We start from the raw sequence: 24862 nt of genomic DNA on the forward strand, positions 1-24862 counted from the left end.
GCGCAAATCTAAGGAACACTATGCCAACTCTCATGGACATCTTTGACATCCACACTCCCAGCCTTAAGGTAAGGAGTCACGTCGGATTCCGGGTCCAGCTCCCTCTTCGTGCATCCAAGTCCAAAGTACCACAAGAAAGGGTTCTCCGAGTCCCCGACATACTCATACTCAAAGTCCTCCCACCGCGGCTCCCGTTGTACGATCGTCGCCAGTGTGGCAGACCCAGGCCATAAGCCGTGGATCCTTGAACCGGCCTTACCGCTGTTATACCAAGAGCTGCAGTTCTCTGACAACACCGTCGTCGCGAAGAACGCATCAGAGTACTGTGTAAAGTTGTCCGCCGCCCTCTTGGTGGGCTGAATTGTCTTGATCCCCTCGCGGCTCGCCTTACGGAGGATGCGTGCGAAATACGTAATCTGATTCTCGACGTTGTGCGGGACCGTGCCGGAGCGTCCCGACCCGTTGGGGCCGTGGATGAAGAGCAGGTTCGGAAACCCGGGCGTTGCGGAGCCGAAGTATGTATACGGTCCATCGGCGCGCCAGACCTCGCGGAGGTCCTGGCCCTTGGCCGTGATGGGGAATGGAGGCGCCATGTCGACATTCGCGCCTGTAGCGCAGAAGATTGCGTCGACTTCACGGTGTTTGCCGTCTTCCGTCTCGATGCCCGTCTCCGTGATCCGCTGGATACGCGTCTGGATGTACTCCGTCTTGTCGGAAGAAATGGCCTCGAAGTAGCCCGGCCCGGGTGTTAGACGCCGGCAGTGTGGCGAGAAGTCTGGGATGAGTGCGTCGATGAGCTCGGGTTTCTTGGCGAGCCTGTCGTTCATGAACTTGCGGAACTTTTCTCGCGCCTCGTCGTTCTCGCTCGAGCCCTTCAGCCAGCCGGTGAAGTGACGGAAGTATTTGCTCTCTAGCTCCTTGCGGTATTGGAGGTACGCTTCTGGGTCCTTGCGGAAGGTCTCTCTGAGGTTCTCGGGGATGACGATGGGCTCGATGGAGGTCTCGTCGCCCGCAAACGAAGCTGTGACCCACGTCTTATTCCGCGCGTAGTGATCCAGCCGCGAGACAACCTTGTGCAGATTTGATGTGAGCTGAATACCGCTGGCGCCGTTGCCAATCACCGCGACCTTCTTTTCTCTCGGGTCGAAGCTGGGGTCCCAGTTTGAGGCGTGTCTGAGGACTCCCTTGAAGTCCTTGATACCAGGGTAGTCTGGTAGCTTCCAGGCGTTGAAGCGGCCTATGGCTGTGAGGACGAACTCGGCCTCCTCTGTGCGAATTGCGTCTGTCGCGAGGTCGCGAATGGTGATTTGCCAGATTGAGCGTGATTCTACCCAGTTCAGGCCTTCAACTCGTTGTGCGAGATGGAGGTGCTTGTAAACGTCGTATTTCCGCGCCAGGCCCTGCCAGTAGTCGCGGATCTCGGCGCCTTGGGCAAATTCCTCCGTCCATTGTGTGTTGGGGTCAAATGTTGACTGATATACGTGGGCTGGTACGTCGCAACGAACGCCTGGATAGATGTTCTCGAACCACGTGCCGCCCTAAAAATATCGGTATTAGTCGGGGGTTCCTCTATAACGTTCTCAAGATTGATTGGAAACGTACCACGTCGGCGTTCTTCTCGTAAATCGAGAGCTTGATGCCGGGCACCTTTGCTGGTAAGAGGATGCCAGCAAGGACACCCGATAGACCTGCTCCGATCACAGCAACCCTCAGCTCCCGCGGCTCGTCTATGTATCTTTCGATGAGTTTGATCGGGTAATCATCATAGATGGACTTTGGTGGCGTGAGGAGTGAGTCGACGGTGCGGTCAATGAGAGTCTGTTTGTCGAGCCCGTTCTTCAAAGGTGCCTCAATCGGGGCCTTCTTCTGTTCCGCGACTTGTGAGGGCGTTGTGTCAATGTGGTCACCCATGTTTACAGCTCTGATTACTCCGTACTCTGGCGATGATTCAAGCTGAAGGTGTAAGCTACAGGACTCTATGATAGACTCCGCTCACATCTCACAGCAGATAAGATGGGAAAGCCACATTTTGTTAGCCGGCGACTCTGCCCCTCGTCGATCCGGACATCGGAATCACGTCAGACTCGTGCTCGAACGCGTTACACGCACTTGGAGGGAAGACGCTCCGTGGTCTTGAGTATGGTCCAACTCAGGGACCACCTCGCCGTCCTATCAGAGAAGAGCCATTGTTATCTCGCAGCATCAAAGCGAAAGCTTCACAAAAGAAACAGCTCTCCACCCCACCATAGATGCTGGAGCTTCATAACCCCGCTATCCAATGTTGCGGGCGAGTATCCGCACGGCGGATGTTGCTGGAGATGAGGTGCGCGGAGTATGGGGAGCACGCCATCTCCCCACTTTCTTGGGGAATCACAACGAGCACGCCCCCCCCCCCCCCCCCCCCCCCCCCCCCCCCCCCCCCCCCCCCCCCACCCAACCCCCACCTTCACCCCCCCCCCCCCCGCACCGCCCGTGCCCGACCCCCACCCCCCCCCCCTCCCCCCACTTCGTGAGGAACCACGGCGCCCCCCCCCCCCCCCCCCCCCTTCTCATTCCCTCCTCAGATCGGAGCCTCCAACGAAATGCCCTTCATAGGTCCCTTTATCCCGCGATGGAGTCCAACTTGTCGGATCCGCCCTTGGCTCCAGTATTGAAGGTTGCGAAGACTCGTCTCCAATTCTGCAAGTTGATGGGGTGGAGCATGGTTGATGCCGGCCGGTGATGGGGGCATAGTCGACAGGGGTTCGAGTGGTCTATCGAAATCAGGGAGGACGCCTCGCCTTTCCTCTTCGTCGCTTTCACATCGGTCTCACTGTCACATCAATAAGCCCTGAGATGGTGCAATGTTTATCCTAAGCATTTCTGCAACCCGCCAACCTCTTGTCGCATTCTTTCCGCTCTCTGGTCGGGTGGTATGCGGTGCTATTACGCAGTACCTTAGTCTCCGAATTCTCGCGTTGGTAAAACGCCATCGCCAAGTTTCGCTTCTTTGGTTTGTGCTTGCGCAAGAGACATGACTGGCCCCTTGTTTTATGGCTGGAAAAGACGGCGCGGTGCGTGGGTGGTTAGACATGGGAGTAGAAAAATTGTGATGGCAGTAGATAGCTGGGATAATGATATGATAGGTACTAAAGCAAGAGAAATCCTTGAAGTCCACTTCCTGCAGCTGACATATGGGATTACTGCGTCTCGAAATATCCAGATCTTTGTTCTCCCAGCATTCGCACAACAAGGTGACGACGAGATTATCACCATGGTCGTCCAAGCTCGTCGCAAGTGGTGGCACATCCAATGGTACTCCGACACCGATACACCGGAGGAACGCAGATTGATCAACAGACTTGACCTTCTCATTGTTCCGTACGCGGTTCTGAGCTACTGGGTCAAGTACATTGATCAATCGAACCTGAACAATGCCTACGTTGCCGGCCTGAAGGAAGACCTCGGATTCAAGGGCAATGAACTCGTCCAACTGCAGACGTTTTACATCATCGGAGCTGTCACTGGGCAGCTGCCGATGATGTTTGTCCTGACATACATCCCGATCCATTGGCTCATTCCCTTTTTGGACATTGCCTGGGGCGTCTTTACACTCCTCCAGTTCCGCGTTACTGGATTTGCTGAGTTGGCTGCATACCGCTTCCTAGTCGGCTGGTTTGAGGCTGCCTTCTTCCCGGTTATGCACTATCTTTTTGGTGAGTCTCTTCATTTTCTTCCATTTGAAAGCTTACTAATGAAACTCTTGAAGGCTCCTGGTATCGTGGAGATGAGATCGCGAGACGTGGCGGCATCTTCTATGTCGGTCTTTCACTTGGCACACTCACTGCGGGTCTGATCCAAGCTGGCGCCTCTGCACGACTCGACGGAGTGCATGGACTCGCTGGCTGGAGATGGATGTACATCATCTGCTCTCTCATCACCATTCCCATCGGCATCTTGGGCTACTTCGTCATCCCGGGCACCCCTGAACAGCCCAACCGACTCGTTCTCAAGAGAGAAAACATCGAATTGAGCGTGGAGAGACTGAAGCGCGCAGGTCACTCATCTCACGGAAAATTCAAGTTCAGCAACTTGAAGAAAGTCTTTTTCTCGTGGCAATTCTGGGGAATCATTGTTGTGGACGTTCTCTTCTGGAATGCAGGTATTCACACCTCGTCGGGTAGCTTCTTGCTCTGGATCAAGAGTCTCGGTCGTTATTCGGCAGCCAAGGTGAACGAACTCGGCACGATTGCGCCTGCTCTCGGCATCTTCTACACTTTGTTCGTCTGTTTCGCATCGGATCTCGTCATGGGGCCGGCCTGGGCAATCACGATGTCAAGTGCTTGGAACGCCCTGGGGCTTCTCATCTTGACTATTTGGAACGTCCCGGAGCCTGCCAAATGGTTCGCATTCTCCACCATCTACTCTTCAGTTGCACTGTCGAGTGTGTTTCATGGGTGGGTGAATACACAATTGCGGTCTTCACCAGCAGAAAGATCCTTCACACTCGTCCTCATCAACGCTATCTCTCAGTCGTCTACGGCATGGACCCCGCTCTTGGTCTTTCCCACAGTCGAGGCACCTCGGTACCCCAAGGGCTTTGCGTTTACCCTGGCCTGTGCCATTCTTCTCATCGTCGCAACTCACATTTTGCGTATGTACGTCAAGCGCAGAGAGTAAGTAAATCCAATCCTTCACAAGCAGTCAGGATCATTCGCGCTGACTCCCTGCCTAATAGTCCTCAACTCGAGAATTCTAGCGGGTTTCCTGAAAGTGATCATGAAGACATCTCAACCATGGAACACGGCAAGCAACCACCAGTTGCAGTGAGTGGAAGAGATGACAGAAGCGACTGAAGGGAGATTTTGGAATTCGGCCGGATGATCATAGGTGCCCACACAAAGTCGATCGTTCCGCTGAAAAAACTAGACACATCGTTAGTGTATTAGTGATTTATTGAGACTGTTCAAACTTCAAGCTCATGAGGTACATAGTAATAATCAAAGACTCCCTCATATCTATTAGATTATCATCTAAGTTAGTATCGTGAATCATGGCCTTCTCAGAAAAGCCCCGCCTCGCACATTGCTCCATTGAAGCAATGCAATATGACCCAAGTAGATAATGACTTTCCACGATTGAGATGAGCGATTGAGATATCGAGGACAGACTGTATACCATCCTCAACGTTCATCTTAAGATCGAGACATGTTGAATCTGACATGCTTAGCATATTTCCTCAAACACCCATGTGGTCCTAGTCGTGTATAGCGGAGCCCGACCGTGAAAGCCCCTAGTAGAACACTTTCTGACGTTCAAGAACGGAAATCCGAAATTTTCATTAGCAAGTATAGCGTGGTTATCACGGCCTTGTTCAACATCGTAGCATCGGGATTAGTTGCGACCCGCTGCGGAGATGCGCCTCCTGAACTACCGGCAATACCATGATTGAGGCAATCGTCGGCTCAACAACCAGTTATCATAAGTCGTTTTTTGCCGACCCGACGCCACCTGAGTCCAAAGGGTCCAGACGGCCGGCGTTGGTCTCCGAAACGTAATGAAGTCTTCCGACTCAAGAGACGGGTGATGGCACCATCCGCACCCGCGATCACGCCAGCGTTTCTGCCCTGCACCGGCGGCGTTGAATTGGGGTCAACGTGCAGATAACATCCCGCGCCAGTCCCACGCGACGGGCGACAACGGCGATGACGACATGGGGAATGGACAACTTCCTTGCATCACGATCCTGCGCCAAGTTGAAGAGATTCGTGATGAATATGGGTTGATAAACAGAGGCAAGCCCGCGGGCTGTTTTGGAGCTGCAAGTGAAAGCCCGAGCTTGAGCATACTCTTCACCAAAAATTCGAAATGACTTCGGTACCGATCCACATAACCAATGGCGAAAATGGCGTCAGACCAGAGGGGAAGAAGCAGATTTTGCTCAATGCATTTGACATGTCTACTGTTGGGCACTTGTCTCCTGGACAATGGAAGGTCAGTATCCTCTATAAGATCTTATCGTGTGGACGATTTGCTGAGTCTCGCTGTTTCAGAACCCCGCCGACAAGTCAGCAACTAAACGCGACCTTAACTACTGGATCGACCTCGCGAAGCTCTTAGAACGAGGCGGCATCAACGCCCTCTTCCTTGCCGACACCTATGGAGGTTACGATACCTACGAAGGAAGCCTTGACAACTGCATTCGCCGAGCGGCTCAATGGCCAATGACAGATCCTACTATTGTAAGAGCACGCTTTAAGCACAAGAGTTAAACGGCCGCTTATAACGGGAACATAGCCGATCAGTGCCATGGCCGCTGTCACGAAGAACCTCACATTCGCCATCACCGCATCCACATCATTTGAGCCGCCCTTCCTTCTCGCCAAGCGGTTTTCCACACTCGACCATTTTACAAGGGGCCGCATTGGATGGAACATTGTCACTTCTTGGAAGAAAGCAGCATTCAAGGCGATTGGCTTAGACAGCCCAATTCCCCATGACGAGCGGTATGCTCAGGCAGACGAGTATCTGCGGGTTCTTTACAAGTAAGCCTTTGTCGAAGAATACTTCGAAACACCGTTCTCAAACAGCATGCATATACATGTAGATACTAATTAATCAAAAGGCTTTGGGAAGGCTCATGGGCAGATGACGCGATTACCCCTGATCCGGAGAACGACAGCTATGCCGACCCCGATAAGATCCGGACGATTCACCACCACGGAAAGTTCTTCGACCTCGATACACGCCACATCGTCGATCCTTCACCCCAAAGAACCCCCTTCCTTTTCCAAGCAGGCACATCAGCGGCTGGATCAGAATTCGCGGCAACACATGCCGAGGGTATCTTCGTCTCCTCGCATTCCCCAAAGCTTCTACGCCCAAAGGTCAAAGAGATCAGAGAAAAGGCTGCAGCCCTAGGCAGAGACCCTCAGTCCGTCAAGTTCTTTGCAACTTTCACTCCGATTGTGGGACGGACCGACGAAGAGGCCCAGGCTAAGCACGAGGAGCTGAAGAAGTATGCTTCCGTCATTGGAGGATTGGTCCTCGTCAGCGGCTGGACGGGCATCGATCTGTCCAAGATCCCTGTGGACCAGGAGGTTACTGCCGCGGACTCTCTAGAGGCGCACAAGGTGCGCAGTATTCTCGATGCCTTCACAACGACCAGTGAGCATGTCCCCAAGTGGACACCTCGTGTCATTGCCGAACGAGCGGCGATTGGCGGGCTCGGACCGGTGTCTGTTGGAAGCCCTCAAAAGGTAGCGGATGACTTGGAGTACTGGATTCGTGAAGGTGACTTGGATGGTTTCAACTTGGGATATGTCACGACGCCAGGCACGTTCGAGGATGTCGTCGATCTTCTTATCCCAGAGCTTCGGCGGCGTGGAATCTATCCAGAGGCACCTGCCGACGACGTTGCTTTTACGGCCAGAGAGAAGGTCTACGGGCAGGGGCAGAAGGGATTGAGGGCTGATCACCCTGGCTCGTCTTACAAGTATGATGTATACAAGGAGGAAGGCGCAAGTTCGAAGCTTGCAGACTAAGATACACGTATAATTGAGAACCGATTCCATTCGTTACCTCAATCAGATGTGGAATCTCTCTTAAGGACCATCGTACGGCGAGATGAGCTGTCAGAGTATGTTGTTCCTCGAGACAAAGGCGGCTTTTCTCGAAAACCAGTTGTTCACCATATACCTAAAGTCCGATCTCAATCAAGCCACTGCTTTCCCCAACATCGCAGTTTGCGATATATGTGACCACTGGCATGCATCGTGAACATGTTATTGAGATACAGAGCCAGCACGAAGAGCTGCTCCTGCACCTAATCACCACTCCGTCTTGATCGTTAGACACGTATCATCGAGCTACATCCCTTCGCCGATGCCTATTTACCTCTTCATCGTGATAGTCACTACGTCGGCATCAATGGTTTAGGCTCGAACTAAGCTGTTTTCTACAATTAGTTTCAATACCCGCGTAAACTGTACTTCCAGGTTGTGAACCAACCCATAGGGTGTGCCAGCAGCTGCCGCGCCGAAGCAGTTGTAATCATCCGCACCATACGGAATGGGGCACGACGGTTATTAGTATAGCGTAAGGATGTTCCACAATGCTGCGTGATCTATCAGAAATACTGAAGGCTTAAGGTGGGTAATTAGAAGGCTGGGCCGCAGTACTACGTAAGTCCTGAACACCCTCTTTAGAGTGCGCCGGCTGGTCAAAGCTAGCGTCTTTTTAACACGATTTCCAGCGGAAATACGCACGGGCCGATTCATTCAGCACTTTGCGATGATCCTGATCCGACAATGGGGCCCCCAGTTTAGATGCCAGAGAGTTGATTGAAACCAATATTGATCATTAAACATCACGTCTACACACCTCAATTGTTCGCAAGTTAAACGAGGGCTGCATGATGGTCTCGAAATGCCGGTCTCACAATTGACTTGAAGAAGTCTTTTAAGAACTGTGATCTACATTGTGTTGGTTTCAGCACAGGTTGATGTCAATGATCTGTTGGGTTGGCCTCTAAGAGGACGTGCTAGGATCCTGTTGGCCCCTCGAGATAAACGTTTGAACTCAAGTGCGATGCAAGACAATCAGACTACAAAACCTGTCTAGGCGGCGGCACAAATCTTTCGACGTGACTGATTAGGCATTGCTCAAGAGAGTCTTTGGCGATGGAAGGAAGGACGCGGTGTCATTGCCTGAACTCTGCGTATTGTTATTCCAAAAACATTGATGTTGGAACAGTGTAATTCCTTCTTAGTGGACACTTCAATAGTTCTATAAGAGTCAACAGCGGACAAGTCAAATAAATTTACTGAACTTCAATTAGTTCAGTCAATTCGTGGCCAGATAGACTGCTTCTGTCTTTTGTGTGGGGACTAAGGCATTCAAGAACGAATTATGCCCTACAATCAAGAGACGTGAATTCCTCTTTTCAAGCTCATAGAGAGAATATTTTCTTCATCTATCCACCGACAGGGGAGTGCTGGACACTCAAAAAGAACTGCTATGACCGCGGCAGGGTTCGAACCTGCGACCTTCTCGGATCAAGCTCACTTTGTTGTGAACGAGAAATCATGACCACTAGAACACACAGCCGGTGTTGTTGAGCTCTGGAGCGTTTGCGCTTGGCCAAGTGGACTGCATCGTGGTGCTGCCAGTGTGGAGGAGTTTAAGCGAAATGAGTATGGGGTTGTCGGCACTTTGATGTGACATGCTAGTCCCAATGGCTGGAACAGCAACGAAGTCTTCAATTGTCCGAAATTCGTGTTCCTGTCCGCGGCCACCGCGTCATTCCTCACACACATGATCGATCTGAGAGATATGCAAAGACGCTAGTGCGTTGTATGCCGAGAGGGGAGTTGACATTGAGTTGAACCGCTTAATACTTGCCGTTTCTATTATTCGCATCTCAGGGGAACATTGACAAGAATCTCGGCGCAGCGGACGGGACGGCACTTTAGCGCCACCCACCCGCCAGCCCTTCGCTAAACCCCTTTATTTCTCCAGTTAAAGACTCTAGTTCTTTTGGTGCCGAGGCGGCTCACGGAATTCCCACCAGTTAACTCTGCCTTGCTACGAGCCGGGAGCTTCTGCGAATTTGGTGTGTCACATCGACAAGCGGCATTCTCGGATACGAAAACACGAATGCCCAGCATGGCCCGATAGTGGTGATGGGTATCTCGAAGGTGGCCAGTGTTGCCCTTGTCTTGTTCTGTGGATGCGCTCATGTCGGCAGCTGGGCCCCTTTGCCGTTTATGGCTGCCCTGAACCGGGGGGTTGCTGCCCGCTGCGTGCCACCCTTGGCGAGCGATCTGAATCCTGGGAATCTGGGGAGAGCACCGTTGAGTCGGGCTCGGCCTGATCTTGGGTCGAATGCCTCTTGGCGCTGCGCTTTTTGGAGCATTCGGGTGTTCATGACACATGACCGTGCATGTTCATTTGCATATGAAAAGTTAGCTGTGATTGATAGCGATTTGCGAGGGAACCATTGTGGTACGATACACCTCTACTGAGCTGGACTTTTTCGAGTCCGCAGGGAGAGTACGGGAACAAGCCTTTCGAGGCGTTTGTGCACCCCATCAGAAACAATCTGTCAAATGTGTCACTCTGACGCAACCTTTCTTGTCAATCATCCAAATAGGGCCTCGAATACCGCGAGACAAAAGCAATGCATGCGCCGCATTTTACATAAAGTGATACTGCAGGTGGCAATGTCTATCCAGCACACGGGGGCGGCTTCACATATATACCATGGTGGAGTTGTTGGTCATGGAAGACGGCTATAACGGCTGTATTTTATGCTTAGGAAGCACGGATACGATTGAGGAACAGCGACCATGTGGTGAAAAGAACCGTAAATGACGGCAGCAATCAACTATTGACGAGGCCGAGCCTCGGAATGGCCCGAGGGAGCCACGGAGGCCACTGCGTTGTCAATATTTCCAAATGCCCCTGGGAGTGGGAATCAATGGATTTCGGCTTTCCAATATGCTCATTGGGGCCATGATCAATGGTGAACCTAAACCGGCGAACACGAGTCAAAACTTCATTTCCAACGCTTGCTGGCCTTCTGCTTTGGGGATACGGATAGTGAGCCAGGGATAAGGGGGCTTTCACAAGTTCTCCTTTTAGCCTCTCCAGGCCACACCTCCCTGAACCATACAATCTATTTACCTGAAGGCAAAAGGTGACGAGCAGATTAAACCTGCCCACATGGCCCATTGGTGGAGTCACTTTTTGGAGCACCTCGTGGCCACAGCGTTTACGCGCTTGGTTGCTTCGGTAGACAAAGTGATCAAGTTGAAACCGCCCCTGATTGTCCACCGTAACCATCCCCCTCCGGTGGACACCCACTTAGCCGCAACAAGCTTTCCGTCCGATGCTTAGCTCCGGCATCCCGGTCTTGTAGCTACGGCCGCGGGCGAAGAACCTCACCCGATGTGCTGTGTTCTGGGCCGCACACTAATGTTCCATTCGGCATTCTACGCCGTAATTGGAGGGACTTGTGTGTTTTCTGGAAAGAAAAAAAGTCTCTCTGACGGTTGATGTAGTATCATGTAGTAGGTATATCAAAGGGCAACCCGCCCGCTTGGGAACCTATTCTTGGCAGCCCTACTGTTCATCATAACAACTTACATTCTCTTCTTGTCCATTACCTTTGCAGTAACCATTCGTTCATTCCAGTCATTCTTTCAAAGTTGAAGCTAGTCCCAATTCCCACCATGCAGTTCACCTCCTACCTCGTCTCGGCCATGCTGGCCGTCACGGCCGTGGCCTCCCCCACGCCCGTCAGCATCGACAAGCGTGCCACCAAGATGTGCGACGCCTTCGGCTCCGTCGCCACCGGCGGCTTCACCATCTACCACAACAACTGGGGTGCGGCCCAGGCTACCTCCGGCAGCCAGTGCACCACCTTCGAGTCCCTCAAGTCCGGCTCCGTCGCTTGGTCGACCTCCTGGACCTGGGCTGGTGGTCAGGGACAGGTGAAGTCCTACTCCAACGTTGCCCTCGAGAAGGTCAACAAGCAGCTCTCCGCTGTCAAGTCCATCCCCTCCAAGTGGACCTGGAGGTTAGTCAATACCGGTTGAAAGACGAGTCAGTCTGGACATTTGCTAACTCTTTACCAACAGCTACACCGGCTCCAACATCGTTGCCGATGTCGCCTACGATCTCTGGCTCGCCCCCTCCGTTGGTGCCAACAACAAGTACGAAATCATGATCTGGCTCGGCGCCCTCGGCGGTGCTGGCCCCATCTCAAGCACTGGCAAGACCATCGACACTCCCACCATTGCCGGCACCAAGTGGTCCCTCTACTCTGGTGAGTAAAGCATTACACCACAAACTCAATGACAACTCTCTAACGTGACTTCTCAGGCCCCAACGGTGACACCACTGTCTACTCTTTCGTCGCCCCCAGCCAGATCAAGAGCTTCAACGGCGACTTGAACCTCTTCTTCACCTACCTCACCTCCAAGCAGGGCGTTGCCAAGACCAACGTCATCACCAGCCTCCAGGCCGGCACCGAGCCCTTCTCCGGCACCAACGCCGTCTTCAAGACCTCCGCCTACACCCTCACCGTTCAGTAAATGCTTGTTACAGCCATGCTGAACAACGCTGTGCGGACCCAATACCCAATCTGAACTGTGTTCAGGTTCACATTTCGACACGTATATATTGTCGCACTTTGTACATACACGTAATTACGTTCAAGAATACCAACGATGGATTCATGACGGAGCTATTGTTCTCGCCTTCATCGCCTATGAACAAGTGACACGCCGTATCCTGGTGCATACTTGCAATGAGTGTTTTAAGTTGAGTTGAATTATTTATGCACGCTTGCTTGCGCATTCATCTATGGGAAATTGAGCGGCGAAGCCATCTATAAACGCTGTCAACCATGGTGGTACAGTAACCGTGCTCTTCGTCGAACTCAACGTCCACGGCTTTGTCTTGGTACATGTAGATTCAATCCCTCATCGTCATGTCGCTTGCCCATTTTGCCCCAAGTCCAATGAGTCCCAGTTGAACTGATCGATGTTGATACCTCGCATGTCCGGCACGATAATATTTGTGTATAGACCATTGTCTGTTGGCGAAAAGGTGCCCTGATCGTAAGTGAGACTCTGGCTAACGATATCCATCGGAAAAGGTGCACTAAAGTCATAGGGGTTCATATTCATCGCTTCAGCCTTGGGCCCGGTATCGGAAGACTGTGGACTCAGAGCCGGTGTCACTTCCGACAGCTTTTCCTGTACTTTGGCCACAATTCTCGGCGGGACCACCGGCTGCCCTGAGTTCCTGAGTGCCGCTGCGACCACTTCCCAGGTGCGTACAATGACCTCGGTGAAAGGGACAAAGACAGGATTATACCCCGGCTCAAGTTGTTCGAACCGAGCCTCAAAGTGATCACTCATGGCGTTCCAGATATACTCGCCTTTCGGATCCAGAGGGTTCAGTTTGAGAAACTGTGTGATGCGGATGTAGGCAGGGAAAGGGTAGTATATCTGGAGAAACCACCTGAATCTCTGGATCAGCGGCGAGGCCGCCAGCTTCGCATCGCACTGAAGCCACCTTAAGGCACTTGATAACGTGATTCTGTGCTTCTCCTCAACCGGACCCTCGTAGAAGCTGTGAGATGTCTCCATGAGGCGAAATTTCGAGAGGGATGCGCGTGACATCCACAAGGCCATGAAATGAGTCGGGTTCTCGAGATCACAATACCGGAAGTACTTGTCTTCTACCGACTTCTCCAACCAATCCACCTTGCCGCCACCTGGAAGTTCCTTAGCGATGGGCTTGAGAATCGGATTCGTCATGTCGAGGTAGAACGCAGTGTGCCGGGTGAAATCGGCGAGCTCAGCCGTCACCACCGAGAAAAGTGCCTCACTGACTTTCATCTCCGCCCTCGGTGGTTCTTTCATTTCTGCTCGTAGGTCAGAGTCACTAACGTTCAGCGGCACGGCGCAGTCCCATGTCGGGGTCAAGTTGGTCGCCTTGTGCTCGGTCAGACCGCTCATGCGGGCGTCGAACAGCACCAAGGACCACCAGAGCCTCCGACGCATCTCGGCTTCTAGGACGGTGCACCTGGTGTTGGCGGATTCGTGCTGGAGACCGATACGTTGGCCGATGCGGATCGCAACGCCAAGGAGGGATGATATTGATCGGATGTGAGCACTAGGGCGGCTCGCATGCTGTCAAAAGTTAGGCAATGTGATCCTCTCGATCTCATACTGTAGGCCCTTAGCCAGTCAAGGTACGTACTAGATATAGAAATAACGCAGTCAGGCAGTCAATGTCATTTGTTCTCAAGAACTGACTGTTTGAGAGAGCTTGCTGACATCCAAATTGGTACTTGGTCAAGAGAAGGGCTCTCGGCTGCTTGAAAGTTTCGTAACATGCATCCTCGGAAAGACTCAAGATGGCCATAGAGTATATGCTGAACATGAGAGCCTCCAATGCGGGACTCATGTTTTCGACGCTGCTCACGGCTTCAATGATGCGCGCTTGAAAACTGGGGGCGTGAGTCACTCGAAGCAGCGCATTCACATTGTCGAGGTAAATCTGCCATAATCGAAAGATGTGAACGGGCTCAGGATGGAGCGTTGAGAGGTCGACGGATGATCGGTCTGGGGATCCGAAGAGAATATGGTCATCGCTATCGCAGGCTTGATCCCACGTTTGCCTGATAGTCTCTCGCAAACCAGCATGCGAGTCGTCGAGCTATGCGATGTCAGTCACGGAGATTGAGGGTGAGTTGAGTACAGATACTGCACCTCTGGGCTCACCAAATGCCAAAAGTTCCTGCACAAAGTTAGCGACACTGGTATCTTACGTCCGACTAAGCCAAATAGACAGTAAAAGCGCGTGCAGGAAACCCTCGATCGGTTTCGCAGAGTGGTGACTCACTTAGGCTCATATGATGTTTCAGATTTCACAGTGACTGATGGTGAAGGCATTCCCACACCTTCGGATCGGTGCTCATCGTCCGACCCGCCACTGTCATCGACAGACTTCCCATACCTGGCCCCTAGGTCACCGTGGAGTGGCTCAAAATCAACCTTATTCTGTCGTAGTAGGCCCTCATACTTTCTCAAGCGATCGAGAAGCTCCCTCTCCGGGAATCGCCGTCTCCGTGGCCGGTTCTGTGTCGCAGGCACGCACTGCAGCTGATGTTTTGTGCAATGCGAACAGGGGAACTTGCGGTCGCACTTGATCTTGCGCTGCTGGCAGAGGACACAGGCGAGGACGCGCTGGGGTTTTGCTCGAGGAGCGGTGTCCGATTTGCTGCTTGCTATCCCGGGAGCCGACATGGTTGCAATGTCGGACGGTGTCGTGCCAAGGCCGATGCCGTGAAGAGGGGAGCTGAGTAGGTTTCGGACAGTTGTGACGACCGGGGACCGATGATGTCGGGCGGAGGTGGGCAAGGTGGGCTCTGCCCCAGGCACGGGTCAAGCTGACGACGGGATCTCAAGCGTGGCTTTTTGGTGCTCCGCACCACGGCGTAATCCGGACTTTAGAATGGGCCGACTAACAATTTCGGGGAGAGTAAGCCCGGGCAGAATCAATGGCGTAGTCAAGCGTGAGACACTGCTGGAAGAGAGGGGCCAGACAACAGGCGCCTTATTTTCATGATTACAAGTAAGATTTTTATTATTGACGTTTCTATGTCCTCAAGGCAACTCCAAGTCTATTGTTGGAAGGTCACGAAAAGTAAACGTTGGCATCTAATATTATCGCCAGGACAAAACGAAAAGGGTCTACATAATAGGCGAATGAGACATCGGGAAGTCGGACTTGATGCGTTCGTGCAAATCTGTGCCTCATAACTCACTTCTTTCCCTGGTATCCCGCTGTGCGATTTAGAAGTCGTTCTCCTGGAAAGCCTTCACCAAAGCGGCCGGTCCAGTCTCATGCGACATCAGATTCCCAAGCTGTATGCCGTCTTCGATGTGAGCTTTGCCCCGCACCAAGAGGTCCTTCTCATATTCGCGAACCGCATCATCCAGCTTGTCGAGGCCATAGGTCTCAATGCTTTTAGCCAGTTCCATCGCATCCCACATAGCACAGTTGACACCTTCACCGTTGGGGAGTGCCAAGTGAGCTGCATCCCCAGCCAGGGCCAGACCTGGCACCGTCGCCCATTTCTGACTTTCAACAGGGAGGTGATACAACGGCCAACTCCGAAAGTGGTCGGCTCGTCGGATGTAGTCTTTCGGCTCCTCCGCCCAGTCGCTGTAGAAGTCGGATAGCAGTGACTTTCGCAAAGCATCAACGCTTGCTGAGTCGAGCTCTCTACCAACGTAGTGCTCAGGAGCTTGTATCCCGAAGTACACCCTGTACCATCCGTTCCCCTGCCGCTGTACGATCATTTGGCTTGCTCCCGCCAGTAAAGATGCAGTTCCATGCCCAAATTTGTCCAAGACTGACTTGAACAGCGGGTTTTCTTCCGTGATTTGGGCTTCCACGTATGTTCTCCCGGAGTACTCAGGCTTCGCTTGTGTAATCTATTAGATCATCGTCAGTTACCGAGCATCAATTGAGAGTGAGATCATTGTGCCATACCATCGAGCGAACCTTGCTCCAAGCACCGTCAGTGCCAACCACAAGCTTAAACCCTTCCGCAGTGGCACCGGAGGTGAACTCGATGGCCGGCGAGCCAGCCTTATGCATTTTAACAGCTTTTAAGGTGCTTCCCCATCGGATCTTCTCTTGCGGTACGGAGTCCAGAAGGATTTGTCGCAACGCTTTGCGATCTATCTCTGGCCGTCCCGCTTCATCAACTCCGCCATTGCTTTTGATGTCGAGATGTTGCTTTCCAAATTTGTCGTATACCGTGAATCTGTCGTCTTCCCATCTGGCTTCTTTGCGAAACGCATCCCACAGACCCGCCTTCCGAAGCGCCGCTTGACCAGTCGCCTCGTGAATATCCAACGAGCCACCGGCGTTGGCTGATGCAGCGCTCTCATCTCGTTCGTAGATTACGTAGTCGACCTTTTGACGCTCGAGTAGTCGGGCTAGTGTGAGACCGCATGGTCCAGCACCAATGATGGCGATTGGGGCTGTCTTGGTTGACATTGAAGCTTTGAAAACTTTGCTTGCCATATTGCTCGATTGGAGCGTTGTGTGATTGGAGTGCAGTTCTTGGGCATTGAAGGCTGCTACACTCAATGATGTGAATTTCGTCTCTTGGTCCTTTTGTACTTGATTGTGCGATGGGAATGGCGAGTCTTTCACCACAAGGTACGGAAGCGGTACGCCAGCGGCACGGGTTTTAGCAGCTTATGTAGATGTACTAGGCTGGTTCCGGGGACTCCCAATCCCCGAATCGTGGTTTTCGCGGAGAGTACTAGACACCGTCCTTGTAGTCCGTGACGATTGTAGCGGCATATGGAAAGAACCACAATTGAAGTGACCGTTGATGCCGGCGCGGACAGGCCGCTGTCATGAATCACTAAAATATCGACTCGCTCTCGAATGACCTCCACTAGTTGTCATGCACAGGTGCAAGTATGGTCTGGAAGCTGCAGACTAGTTGATAAGATAGAGTGAATTTCAAATAGCTCCTTCGAGATACTTGGTGGGGTCCTTTTCCTGAAATATTCATCTTACAATAAGGTAGATACTAAACTTTTGATGCCATTGGAGAGTGTGCTCTCCGCTTGCATATGCTCCCGTCCTCGCGAGCATACCAAAACCGCAGCTTCTACAAACGCCCGATCTCCATGCGACTTTCCAATGCTGTTGTCAACTATGAGCGTTCAATTCTGCCACCCAGTCTTTTGACGTTGTTCTTTCATCCGTTGGACGCAATCTGAACTCAAAGGTATTTCCATTTCGTTGATCGTTTTCTTCATGGCTTCCGAAATTCGCTCTGCTGGGTTGCATTCCGGGTGCTTCTCATAGCAAGTCGCGTATGACAATGCCCTCTTAAGAGACTTGAGTAAGTCCATGATGCTCTCGTCGGCTCTGATTGTTACTTCCGTCGCTCTCGATCCTCGAACATAGATGAGGCCAGCCAATACACTTCCGAGCACGACATAGTCGCATTTTTTATTCCGAGTTACGGGAATTCCGGAAATGCCAGCGCAGAGCCATTTCCCATCTATCAATCTACCGATTACCCCATTGAGGTGTGAAGGTAGCTCTGCGGCGAGTTGACTGCGTAAGGTACGGATGGTTTCTGAGATATTCTTAGCATGGGGCTTGAGCGAACGCGGAACGTGAGGGCGTTTACCAGGTATGGTCGGCGAGCCCAGAGAGTCATAGAAATAGTCTTCTAGGCGTATCCCGTCCGGAGTGGTCATGTGACCTTGATCATCTATGATGCAGGTAAGGCTGATCTTGATGATGGTCCTTGCAAACAGTCCCTCATCGCCCAATGCCCAAGCAATGCAAGACAGCATCGCCAGATCCCGGCCGTCTCTGGTGCTCTCAGAGGTCTTCATCATACCGTACCACTGCGCAATCCACGGTTGAAAGACATGTTCCGTCTCATACAAGCTTGCCAGACAAAGAGTGTGGTAAATTTCCGTGAGGCTAGGATCCTTCGGTACGAGTGAGAATTTTGCATGGATGATGTTGAGCAGGATCATCAATCCGTCCGACTTGTCGTGCTGGCAAGCGTACAACGATGGAGTCCATCCGCACCACTCCTCGTCGCCCGGCTGAGCTTTTGACGTTGTCTCAATGAGTGTGCGCCTCCAGAATGGTGAGGCTCGTCGTAATGTGTTTGAACATACGCGAAATGATTTGGTGGTGCCGGTAGAAGAATCGGAGCCGACGTGCAGCAGTAGATCTCCCGTCGAGTCTATTTGAATCTCGTCTTCGTCTGTGAATGCGTCTTCTGGCGGTGTTTGAACCCATTCGCTGTCCATATCACTGTCATATGCGTCTACCGCCGTAGCTGATCGAAGAGCCAAGTTCTTGAACTCCATGCTTCACAGTTTTGTTCGATTGTGAGGAAGAGAGATGAATCCCGTTGAGAAGAGTAGAGAATGTTAGTGAACAATATTAGTACCTAGGCGAGACGCGCGGTGATGTCGTCCAAGACCAGTGCAGCACCGCCCACCGGGCCAACCTCAGCACGGAGGTCACGGGGCATCTTGGGATGTCATGTCGCGTTACATGGTAGAGTTTTGTGGTTCCGTTAAACTCTGTTGAAGCGCAGACAATGGAGAGGCAGCTGAGGGGAAGGGAAACGCACGGAAGTGCCAGTTTTACGTAATGATACACGCTCAGCAACGAACAGACTGAGCTGATAGGTTAGCGATGCTTGGCATACATGGAAACAACCAAAAGCAACCAAAAGCAAGGTTGACAGAGTCAATTTGGTCTCTCCTCCACGTTGATCAGAGCTGTTCCGCGGGGAAGGACCCGGGCTCCGGAGGTCAGGCGGGATGGTCCGTCTGGGCTTGGCCTTGTTCTGGATTGAGGCCAAAGCTTCTTCCGCACTTCATGTTGAGACTCATCGTGCGGAGAATGACGAAGTCTGGGCACATGACTAAGCTCTACTGATTCAGGAAACTTTCAACCAAGAATTCGACTGAGGAGGAAATATCCTCGAAAAGAATTGAGAACTAGGCTTTGGTCACAGCTCATATGATTTGCGGGATTTGTAATTGGGGTTGCACATCTATGAACTATGAATTACCTATTGGCTTTTGACCTTCTGAGCCACTAGATATATTTCCTGAAAGGCGATCTGGTCCTTAAAGGAATGAAGACTCAGAGTCACTATAAAATGAGCATGAGTATACTTCAAGTTCCTTCCGGGAGAGCCAATGTTTGTGCCAAAGGCAAATTCACTCGACTTGGACCCTAACAGGTATGTTGACCAATGACTTCTTTTTCTTCCAATGTGCATTGTACAAAAGCTTCAACCTCGTCTACATGGTCAACTATAGGTTCCTCGGCGTAGACTGCTACTATCACAAATCTCAAGAGGTGCTGAAGTAGTCAGGCTCTCCTTTATGAAGTGAAGCAATGCTGTGGATTCTATAGATAAGTCGAATTGATCTCATGAGTCCGATGTGGAGATATCGAAAGAACGAGGATGATGAGGGGGACTTCAGGATGTTAAGAGGGTCCACTTGAGGCTTGGACTTTGTTATTAGGCAATTCTGAACTAAGCTAATAAGCTACAGGTATATACAGAGTTTGAAGGCTAGTACACGATAAGAGAAAATCTGGTACCTGGGAAGAAGACTGACAAGACCTATTGTCACGACCATTTAAGAGATCGGGGTGGCAGCGATGTAGTTGCAATCCGCGTTATCAAAGGGGCTACCACAGCCAGTTTTGGTATCCTTGTCGATGAACATCGCTGGCAGGTTGAAGTAGCACGTAGGGACCTTGCCCCAAGCCAAGTTACTCAAGTCAACCTTATCCTTGTCATCTCCACCGTTGAGCGCGCAGTCAATGATGGCGCGGTAGTACGGTTCACGGTTGCCGAGTCCGTACGAGGCCATCTTGTCGTAGATATCGGACTCAACCTCGGCCCAGTCGTTGTCAGGGCCCGGGTTGGGTTTGTTGCGCATGATGTAGAAGCAGTATTCCTCGCCATCCCGCAGCGCCATCCACTGCCGTCCTGTGGCATATCCGCAGGTCTCGCGAGACTTGACCTCATCGCGCTTGTCAGCGACGAGATAGAGCTTGGCGGCGCTCATGACGTCGTTGGCGACCTTGGGCTTGATGTTGTTGCTGATGGACTGGAGGGCGACAGTGACGGCCTGCTCGTCGTCGTCGACGAGAAACCAGCCGCCATTGTAGAACTTTGTGATCTTGCTCTGGTAGGTATCCCACTTGGGGGCCGGGAGCGAGTCGTACTCCGCCTGGCTGGTGCCGCCGCCGGTGGCGATGCGGAGGGTATTTTCAAGGGCACCAGTAGCTTGCTTGAAAGCGTCAGCCAGGGCGGCCGAAATTGAGCCTTGATCGATATCATCGGCGCTGTTGGAGGCAGCCAGTCCAGAGAAGATGCCGCTGAGCATGCCGAAGCCACCAGCGATGGCAGTCCCCTGTCGCAGCAATTCGTTAGCGAGAGTCCTGAAAACGTCACAGGCTCCTCAGAGATTGGCAAACTTACAGCTCCAGGAACCAGACCACCGATAGCACCACCCATGGAAGCGGCGGCGGAAAGCCAGCCAAGGACGTCGCCAGGGTCGTCCTGGTTTCCTTGGAAGTCGGTCACCATCTGACCAATCTGCAGTCCGCTGATGAGAGTCTCCTTGGTGAGCTGACGATTCAGCTCGTTGAACTTGGCATGCATGCCCTTGACTGCTTGAAAGATCCAGTAGGAGTTCTTGCCGATAGGGGTCTTGCCGTATGCGTCGTATTGGGCATCGCAGGTCATGTCGTTCAACGGCTTGCACTCGTTCCCAAGAGCCGAGCAGCCGGCAGCACCGGACTTGCCCGATGTGCCACCTGAGACTAAGTCTTCGAGGTTCTTCACCCAAGAGTTCTCGTGTTCTGCCCGTAAGACTTTCATTAGAATTGAAGTTCATGACAAGAAAGACCGTTGAACACTTTACCCCACTGAGACTTGATGAAGAGGTCAAGAGATGCTCCGGCGTAGGTATCTTCCCAGAGCTTGTCCGCGCCCTCAGGAGTTGTGAGATCCCATCCTTTGCACATGGCATCCTTGCTATCAAAGGCATCCCGCTTGACAGAGACGCCAAGAGGCGAGGCATTGGAAGCGGCCACAAAGGCCAAAAGAGTGGCAGAAGTCTTCATGATTGGTGTTTGAACCGTGGCGTATCAGGATGATGAAAGAGGGAAAGCAAGGACTATCGTCCTGAGAAAGAGTGTGATGATTAGCTAGAAGCTTGAGGCTGTCTTGGTTTGTGGCAGTTGAGAATGAGGAGTAGCAACATCTTAATATAAATTGAAGAACGTTAACGTGAAAGGGACTTTGGTGGTGAGGTCGCGATGGCTGCTGGAGTCTCGAACCAGGTAAGGCTGTTAGCCATGATCGCGATGCCTAGCAAATGGATTTCTGTCGAGATGAATTCTGGGGGCAGATGTCGATCGCACGTTGAAGGATCGAGCTTCTTTGGCAAAGAATAGGATCTTTGGTAGGATCTTTGGTTCTGTGCCTAGCGAAGGATCCCCAACTTAGATTTTAACCGCCTAGAAAACCCATGTCAAAGTCTAAAATCAAGCCACGGCTACTTTATTGAGGCCGTTGGTAAGGGAGGGCACTGCCTTTGAGAGAGGCCATCAATGCAACCCGTAAGCACCAAGAGGCCCCATAAGCTAATTTCAAGGACGTGAAACATGTCAGCTTTGCTCCACCATCGCGGGGGCTATTCAGGGAACCCTTTAGCTGTGTTCTCAAGGCAGTCAAAACAAGGAACTTTGGGATGTTTGTATTGGGGTTCCTCATTGTTGCCTGTCACTGCCGAAATTTAACCGCAGGGCACAATAGGGTCTGATCGACAGGAACGCTCTCTTGGCGACGGGAGGCGGCAACTGGACAGGCGAGCTTTTATTCCCCGAGCTCCTTGCGGACCCCAGCACGACCTTTTTAGTGCTGTTGTCTCCTGACGTCGTGCATGAGGAAGGCTCCGCATTATTAGGCAGCTCAGAAGAGAGTACCCAACAATCATTACCGAGCCAGCCGTGTGAGCGAAATTGATAGGCTCGATGTCAAGGACGGTATTGATTCACTTGTACGACGTTTAGCCCCTAATAGCTCTGCGAAGGTGCGGCAGTATGGTAGCCGAAGTCAATGCGACTTAGACGCGGGCGTCAGATGAGCTAGGGCCAAAATGTTGGCCAGAAGGATCAAAGACGCGCGCCTAACCCTGTCACCACGAATCAAGGAATCGAGTAAGCATAAGGAACTGGGTTGCATGCGAGTTGTCCGCATCAAATTTTTGGGTCGACACTGAAGATGCGAAAGACTGAACCACACAGATCTATTCCACTGAGCATCTCTTTACCCTCCCCCAGCTGACTCCTTTCGGGACTGGCCTACCCGGTTGAGGACTGTGATCCAGACGCCAGACAGACGCCCCTCAGATGACTGATAGAGTAAATGACACGCGCTTTTAGACATAAATGCCGCGCTTAGAGCGCTTCTTTTGCGCTTTCAAATGGGACTTCGGTTGACAGTCGGATTGCCATCGACCAAGCCTCGTTTCCGGACCAGAACATCGGACTGGCCCCCCTTGCCCGAGCGGCCGCCGGGTCTGTGGAAAGTGGGGCCGATCACAGGTATCGGCGACAGTCTGGCCTGTAATGATAGTAGGCATCCACATTGACCTGAGTAGAGGGCAACACACCTTATTGATGATCTCATTCCAGCAGTCAAGTATGACCTACATGAAGACGGATTGTATGCACCTTATGTTCCACAGCTGGTCAACACGTTAGGAGAGGGAAGTTCACAAGTGCTAGCAGAGCACACGTGAAATCAACTTCGCTTGCGATAAAATGAGCTAAAAACATGGCACTTGACGCCACGATCCATTCCATGCACTATTTAAGACTACCTTCTAATACTCTCCACCAATAGGCGAGATGTCTAGACCTTCACCCTCTCCAGCGGCACACTTGAAGCCAGGGGCAATCGGCTGCGGCGCAGTCAACTCGCCGCCAGTGCAAGTAGCGAAGTGTGTTTCATCCTCCAAACAGGTCAAGTAGCCTTCAGTGCAAGATTCGGGGTCAGAATCAGAGTCGTCGTCGGAGTCGGGATCAGGTGTGGGTGAATCAGGCGAGGATGTAGGGACGGCGGTGGGCTCAAATACGGGCGCACCGGGAGTGGCCAATGCTCCACAGTCGGTGGCGGTAATTGTGACCGTGATGAAAGAGATAAACGGAGTCGGAACGATGTGGGTAGGGACTGGGGTCTCGATGGGAGAAATCATAGAAGCTGTAGGAGCTGGTTGGATAGAAGATTCGGCCGGAGGAGTTGGTGTGATAGGGACAGTAGGCTCGACGAGAGCGGTAGTTTCGGCAGGTGTAGGAGCCGGCTCCTGTGTCGAAATGATGGAAGAGGCAATGGCGGAGGAGCCAGTTGCGACCGGTGGTGAAAGAGATGAGCCGTCGACAATGATAGAGGTCGGAACAGACGTAGCAATGCTACCGGCAGGCACATCGTCGCCAGCCGGAGCCTCAACAGGGGCTCCGGCATTAGGGTTACCGTCACAGGGCTGCTTGTAGAGATTGTCGCCCTCGGGTCGATCGAAGTAGAGGCCGCGGTTGGGAAAAGCGATGGGAACCTGGGCGTTGAGAGCCTCTCCGGTGGTGCAGCCGCCAGCGACTTCTCCAATGTTAGCCATGAAGAGCTCAGGAAACTCTTCACGCTTCGCCAGGGACATGCGACGATCAGCAATGGGTCCACGCTTCTTCTTCGTAGCACCACCAGCGCCACCAGTGACGGTGATGGGGGCACAGTTCATGTAGTACTCCGGCTGGCCGCCAACTCTGGCGAGCCAGATCCAGGCAAAGACGTAGTCGCCGGGTGCGATGCTGGAGGGGATCTTGAAGGGGTACTTATCTTCGTTGGGACCTTCGAGGTTACCCTTTTGGTTGCGGGCCGGGCAGCCGCCCTCGATAGAGTGGATGACCATCCACTTGGAATTCTTTGTCGGGTTGGCGTCGGCACTGAGGGCGAACTGGCAGCTGCCGCCTCCGTGGACAGCCTGGCCCTTGAAGGTGGCCTCGAAGGTCTCGCCAATGGCAATGACTGTAGGTGCTCCGTCGATGATGTAACTGGCACCAGAGGGGATCTTGCATGGGAAGTCATCACCTGTGCTAGAAATCGGGTTAGTAGGACCGTCAGCAACAAACTTGAAGGGCTTGGGATTCTCGAGGACAACGTGTCCAAACGTCGTCGATGCCAGCATCGAAGCGAGAAGAAAAAATTGGTTCATGTTGGAAAGCATCGTGGGCTTTCTTGTTCGAGGAAAAGAATAGTGAGAGAAAAGATAATGTGCCGAGAAAAGAGTGGCTAGGAAGTTGGCTGAAGTCGTAGAAAGAAAAGAAAATCTCGAGGTGTCGAGGGAAACGTTTCGAGCTGGGGTGAATTGGCGAGTTGTGATTCTGGGAAGAATACCCTGGATATATGTATTCGCTGCAATTAGTCCAGTGGCCCTCTGTCAAGTAACAATGTACTAGTATTCAAAGAATTCTAGACGTTGAACAGGCTCCGCCGTTTGTTGCACAACTGCTCAGATCCTTTTTTCTTCAGCTTTGTCCATTCCCGTTTGGAACTTCGGACTTGTGTGCACAGAACATCAGATCTGCCGTAAACGTCGCTATTCTGTGGGGAACAAAGGATGTGGCTTCGTCTAAGAGAAGTTGCTACGTTAACAGCTCTTTAGTCTCAGTTTCAGTCAGGTCAAGTGCATCGATCATGTGACAAAGG

General features: G+C 52.2%; 9 protein-coding genes across 9 annotated transcripts; 3 read left to right on the forward strand and 6 right to left on the reverse strand.

Annotated features, from left to right (window-relative positions):
* Positions 1 to 8: 8 nt before the first annotated feature.
* Positions 9 to 1911, reverse strand: CABS01_02024 (4-hydroxyacetophenone monooxygenase; the record flags this gene model as incomplete). Its single annotated transcript, XM_060535403.1, has 2 exons — positions 9 to 1538; positions 1603 to 1911. The coding sequence occupies 2 exons, from the start codon at positions 1909 to 1911 to the stop codon at positions 9 to 11; spliced, it is 1839 nt and encodes a 612-aa protein (XP_060395708.1).
* A 1342-nt stretch (positions 1912 to 3253) lies between these two features.
* On the forward strand, positions 3254 to 4835 carry CABS01_02025 (major facilitator superfamily transporter; the record flags this gene model as incomplete). Its single annotated transcript, XM_060535404.1, has 3 exons — positions 3254 to 3695; positions 3749 to 4655; positions 4718 to 4835. The coding sequence occupies 3 exons, from the start codon at positions 3254 to 3256 to the stop codon at positions 4833 to 4835; spliced, it is 1467 nt and encodes a 488-aa protein (XP_060395709.1).
* Positions 4836 to 5847: 1012 nt separating this feature from the next.
* CABS01_02026 (HK97 family phage prohead protease) lies at positions 5848 to 7523 on the forward strand (the record flags this gene model as incomplete). The annotated part of the gene is made up of 4 exons (XM_060535405.1): positions 5848 to 5973; positions 6033 to 6221; positions 6277 to 6524; positions 6605 to 7523. 4 exons carry the CDS (start codon positions 5848 to 5850, stop codon positions 7521 to 7523), a joined length of 1482 nt encoding a protein of 493 aa, XP_060395710.1.
* Positions 7524 to 11213: 3690 nt separating this feature from the next.
* CABS01_02027 (xyloglucan-specific endo-beta-1,4-glucanase A) lies at positions 11214 to 12077 on the forward strand (the record flags this gene model as incomplete). The annotated part of the gene is made up of 3 exons (XM_060535406.1): positions 11214 to 11560; positions 11622 to 11809; positions 11866 to 12077. 3 exons carry the CDS (start codon positions 11214 to 11216, stop codon positions 12075 to 12077), a joined length of 747 nt encoding a protein of 248 aa, XP_060395711.1.
* Positions 12078 to 12473: 396 nt separating this feature from the next.
* On the reverse strand, positions 12474 to 14804 carry CABS01_02028 (uncharacterized protein; the record flags this gene model as incomplete). Its single annotated transcript, XM_060535407.1, has 4 exons — positions 12474 to 13685; positions 13756 to 14214; positions 14280 to 14295; positions 14401 to 14804. The coding sequence occupies 4 exons, from the start codon at positions 14802 to 14804 to the stop codon at positions 12474 to 12476; spliced, it is 2091 nt and encodes a 696-aa protein (XP_060395712.1).
* Positions 14805 to 15353: 549 nt separating this feature from the next.
* Positions 15354 to 16596, reverse strand: CABS01_02029 (uncharacterized protein; the record flags this gene model as incomplete). The annotated part of the gene is made up of 2 exons (XM_060535408.1): positions 15354 to 15998; positions 16057 to 16596. The coding sequence occupies 2 exons, from the start codon at positions 16594 to 16596 to the stop codon at positions 15354 to 15356; spliced, it is 1185 nt and encodes a 394-aa protein (XP_060395713.1).
* A 656-nt stretch (positions 16597 to 17252) lies between these two features.
* On the reverse strand, positions 17253 to 18428 carry CABS01_02030 (uncharacterized protein; the record flags this gene model as incomplete). Its single annotated transcript, XM_060535409.1, has 1 exon — positions 17253 to 18428. The coding sequence occupies one exon, from the start codon at positions 18426 to 18428 to the stop codon at positions 17253 to 17255; it is 1176 nt and encodes a 391-aa protein (XP_060395714.1).
* A 1296-nt stretch (positions 18429 to 19724) lies between these two features.
* CABS01_02031 (uncharacterized protein) lies at positions 19725 to 21222 on the reverse strand (the record flags this gene model as incomplete). Its single annotated transcript, XM_060535410.1, has 3 exons — positions 19725 to 20507; positions 20576 to 20958; positions 21021 to 21222. 3 exons carry the CDS (start codon positions 21220 to 21222, stop codon positions 19725 to 19727), a joined length of 1368 nt encoding a protein of 455 aa, XP_060395715.1.
* Positions 21223 to 22988: 1766 nt separating this feature from the next.
* CABS01_02032 (endoglucanase) lies at positions 22989 to 24380 on the reverse strand (the record flags this gene model as incomplete). Its single annotated transcript, XM_060535411.1, has 1 exon — positions 22989 to 24380. One exon carries the CDS (start codon positions 24378 to 24380, stop codon positions 22989 to 22991), a length of 1392 nt encoding a protein of 463 aa, XP_060395716.1.
* Positions 24381 to 24862: the final 482 nt, after the last annotated feature.

Source organism: Colletotrichum abscissum (assembly GCF_030869225.1).
Source record: "Colletotrichum abscissum strain IMI 504890 chromosome Unknown Scaffold_4.1, whole genome shotgun sequence".
NCBI classification, from domain to species: Eukaryota; Fungi; Ascomycota; class Sordariomycetes; order Glomerellales; family Glomerellaceae; genus Colletotrichum; species Colletotrichum abscissum.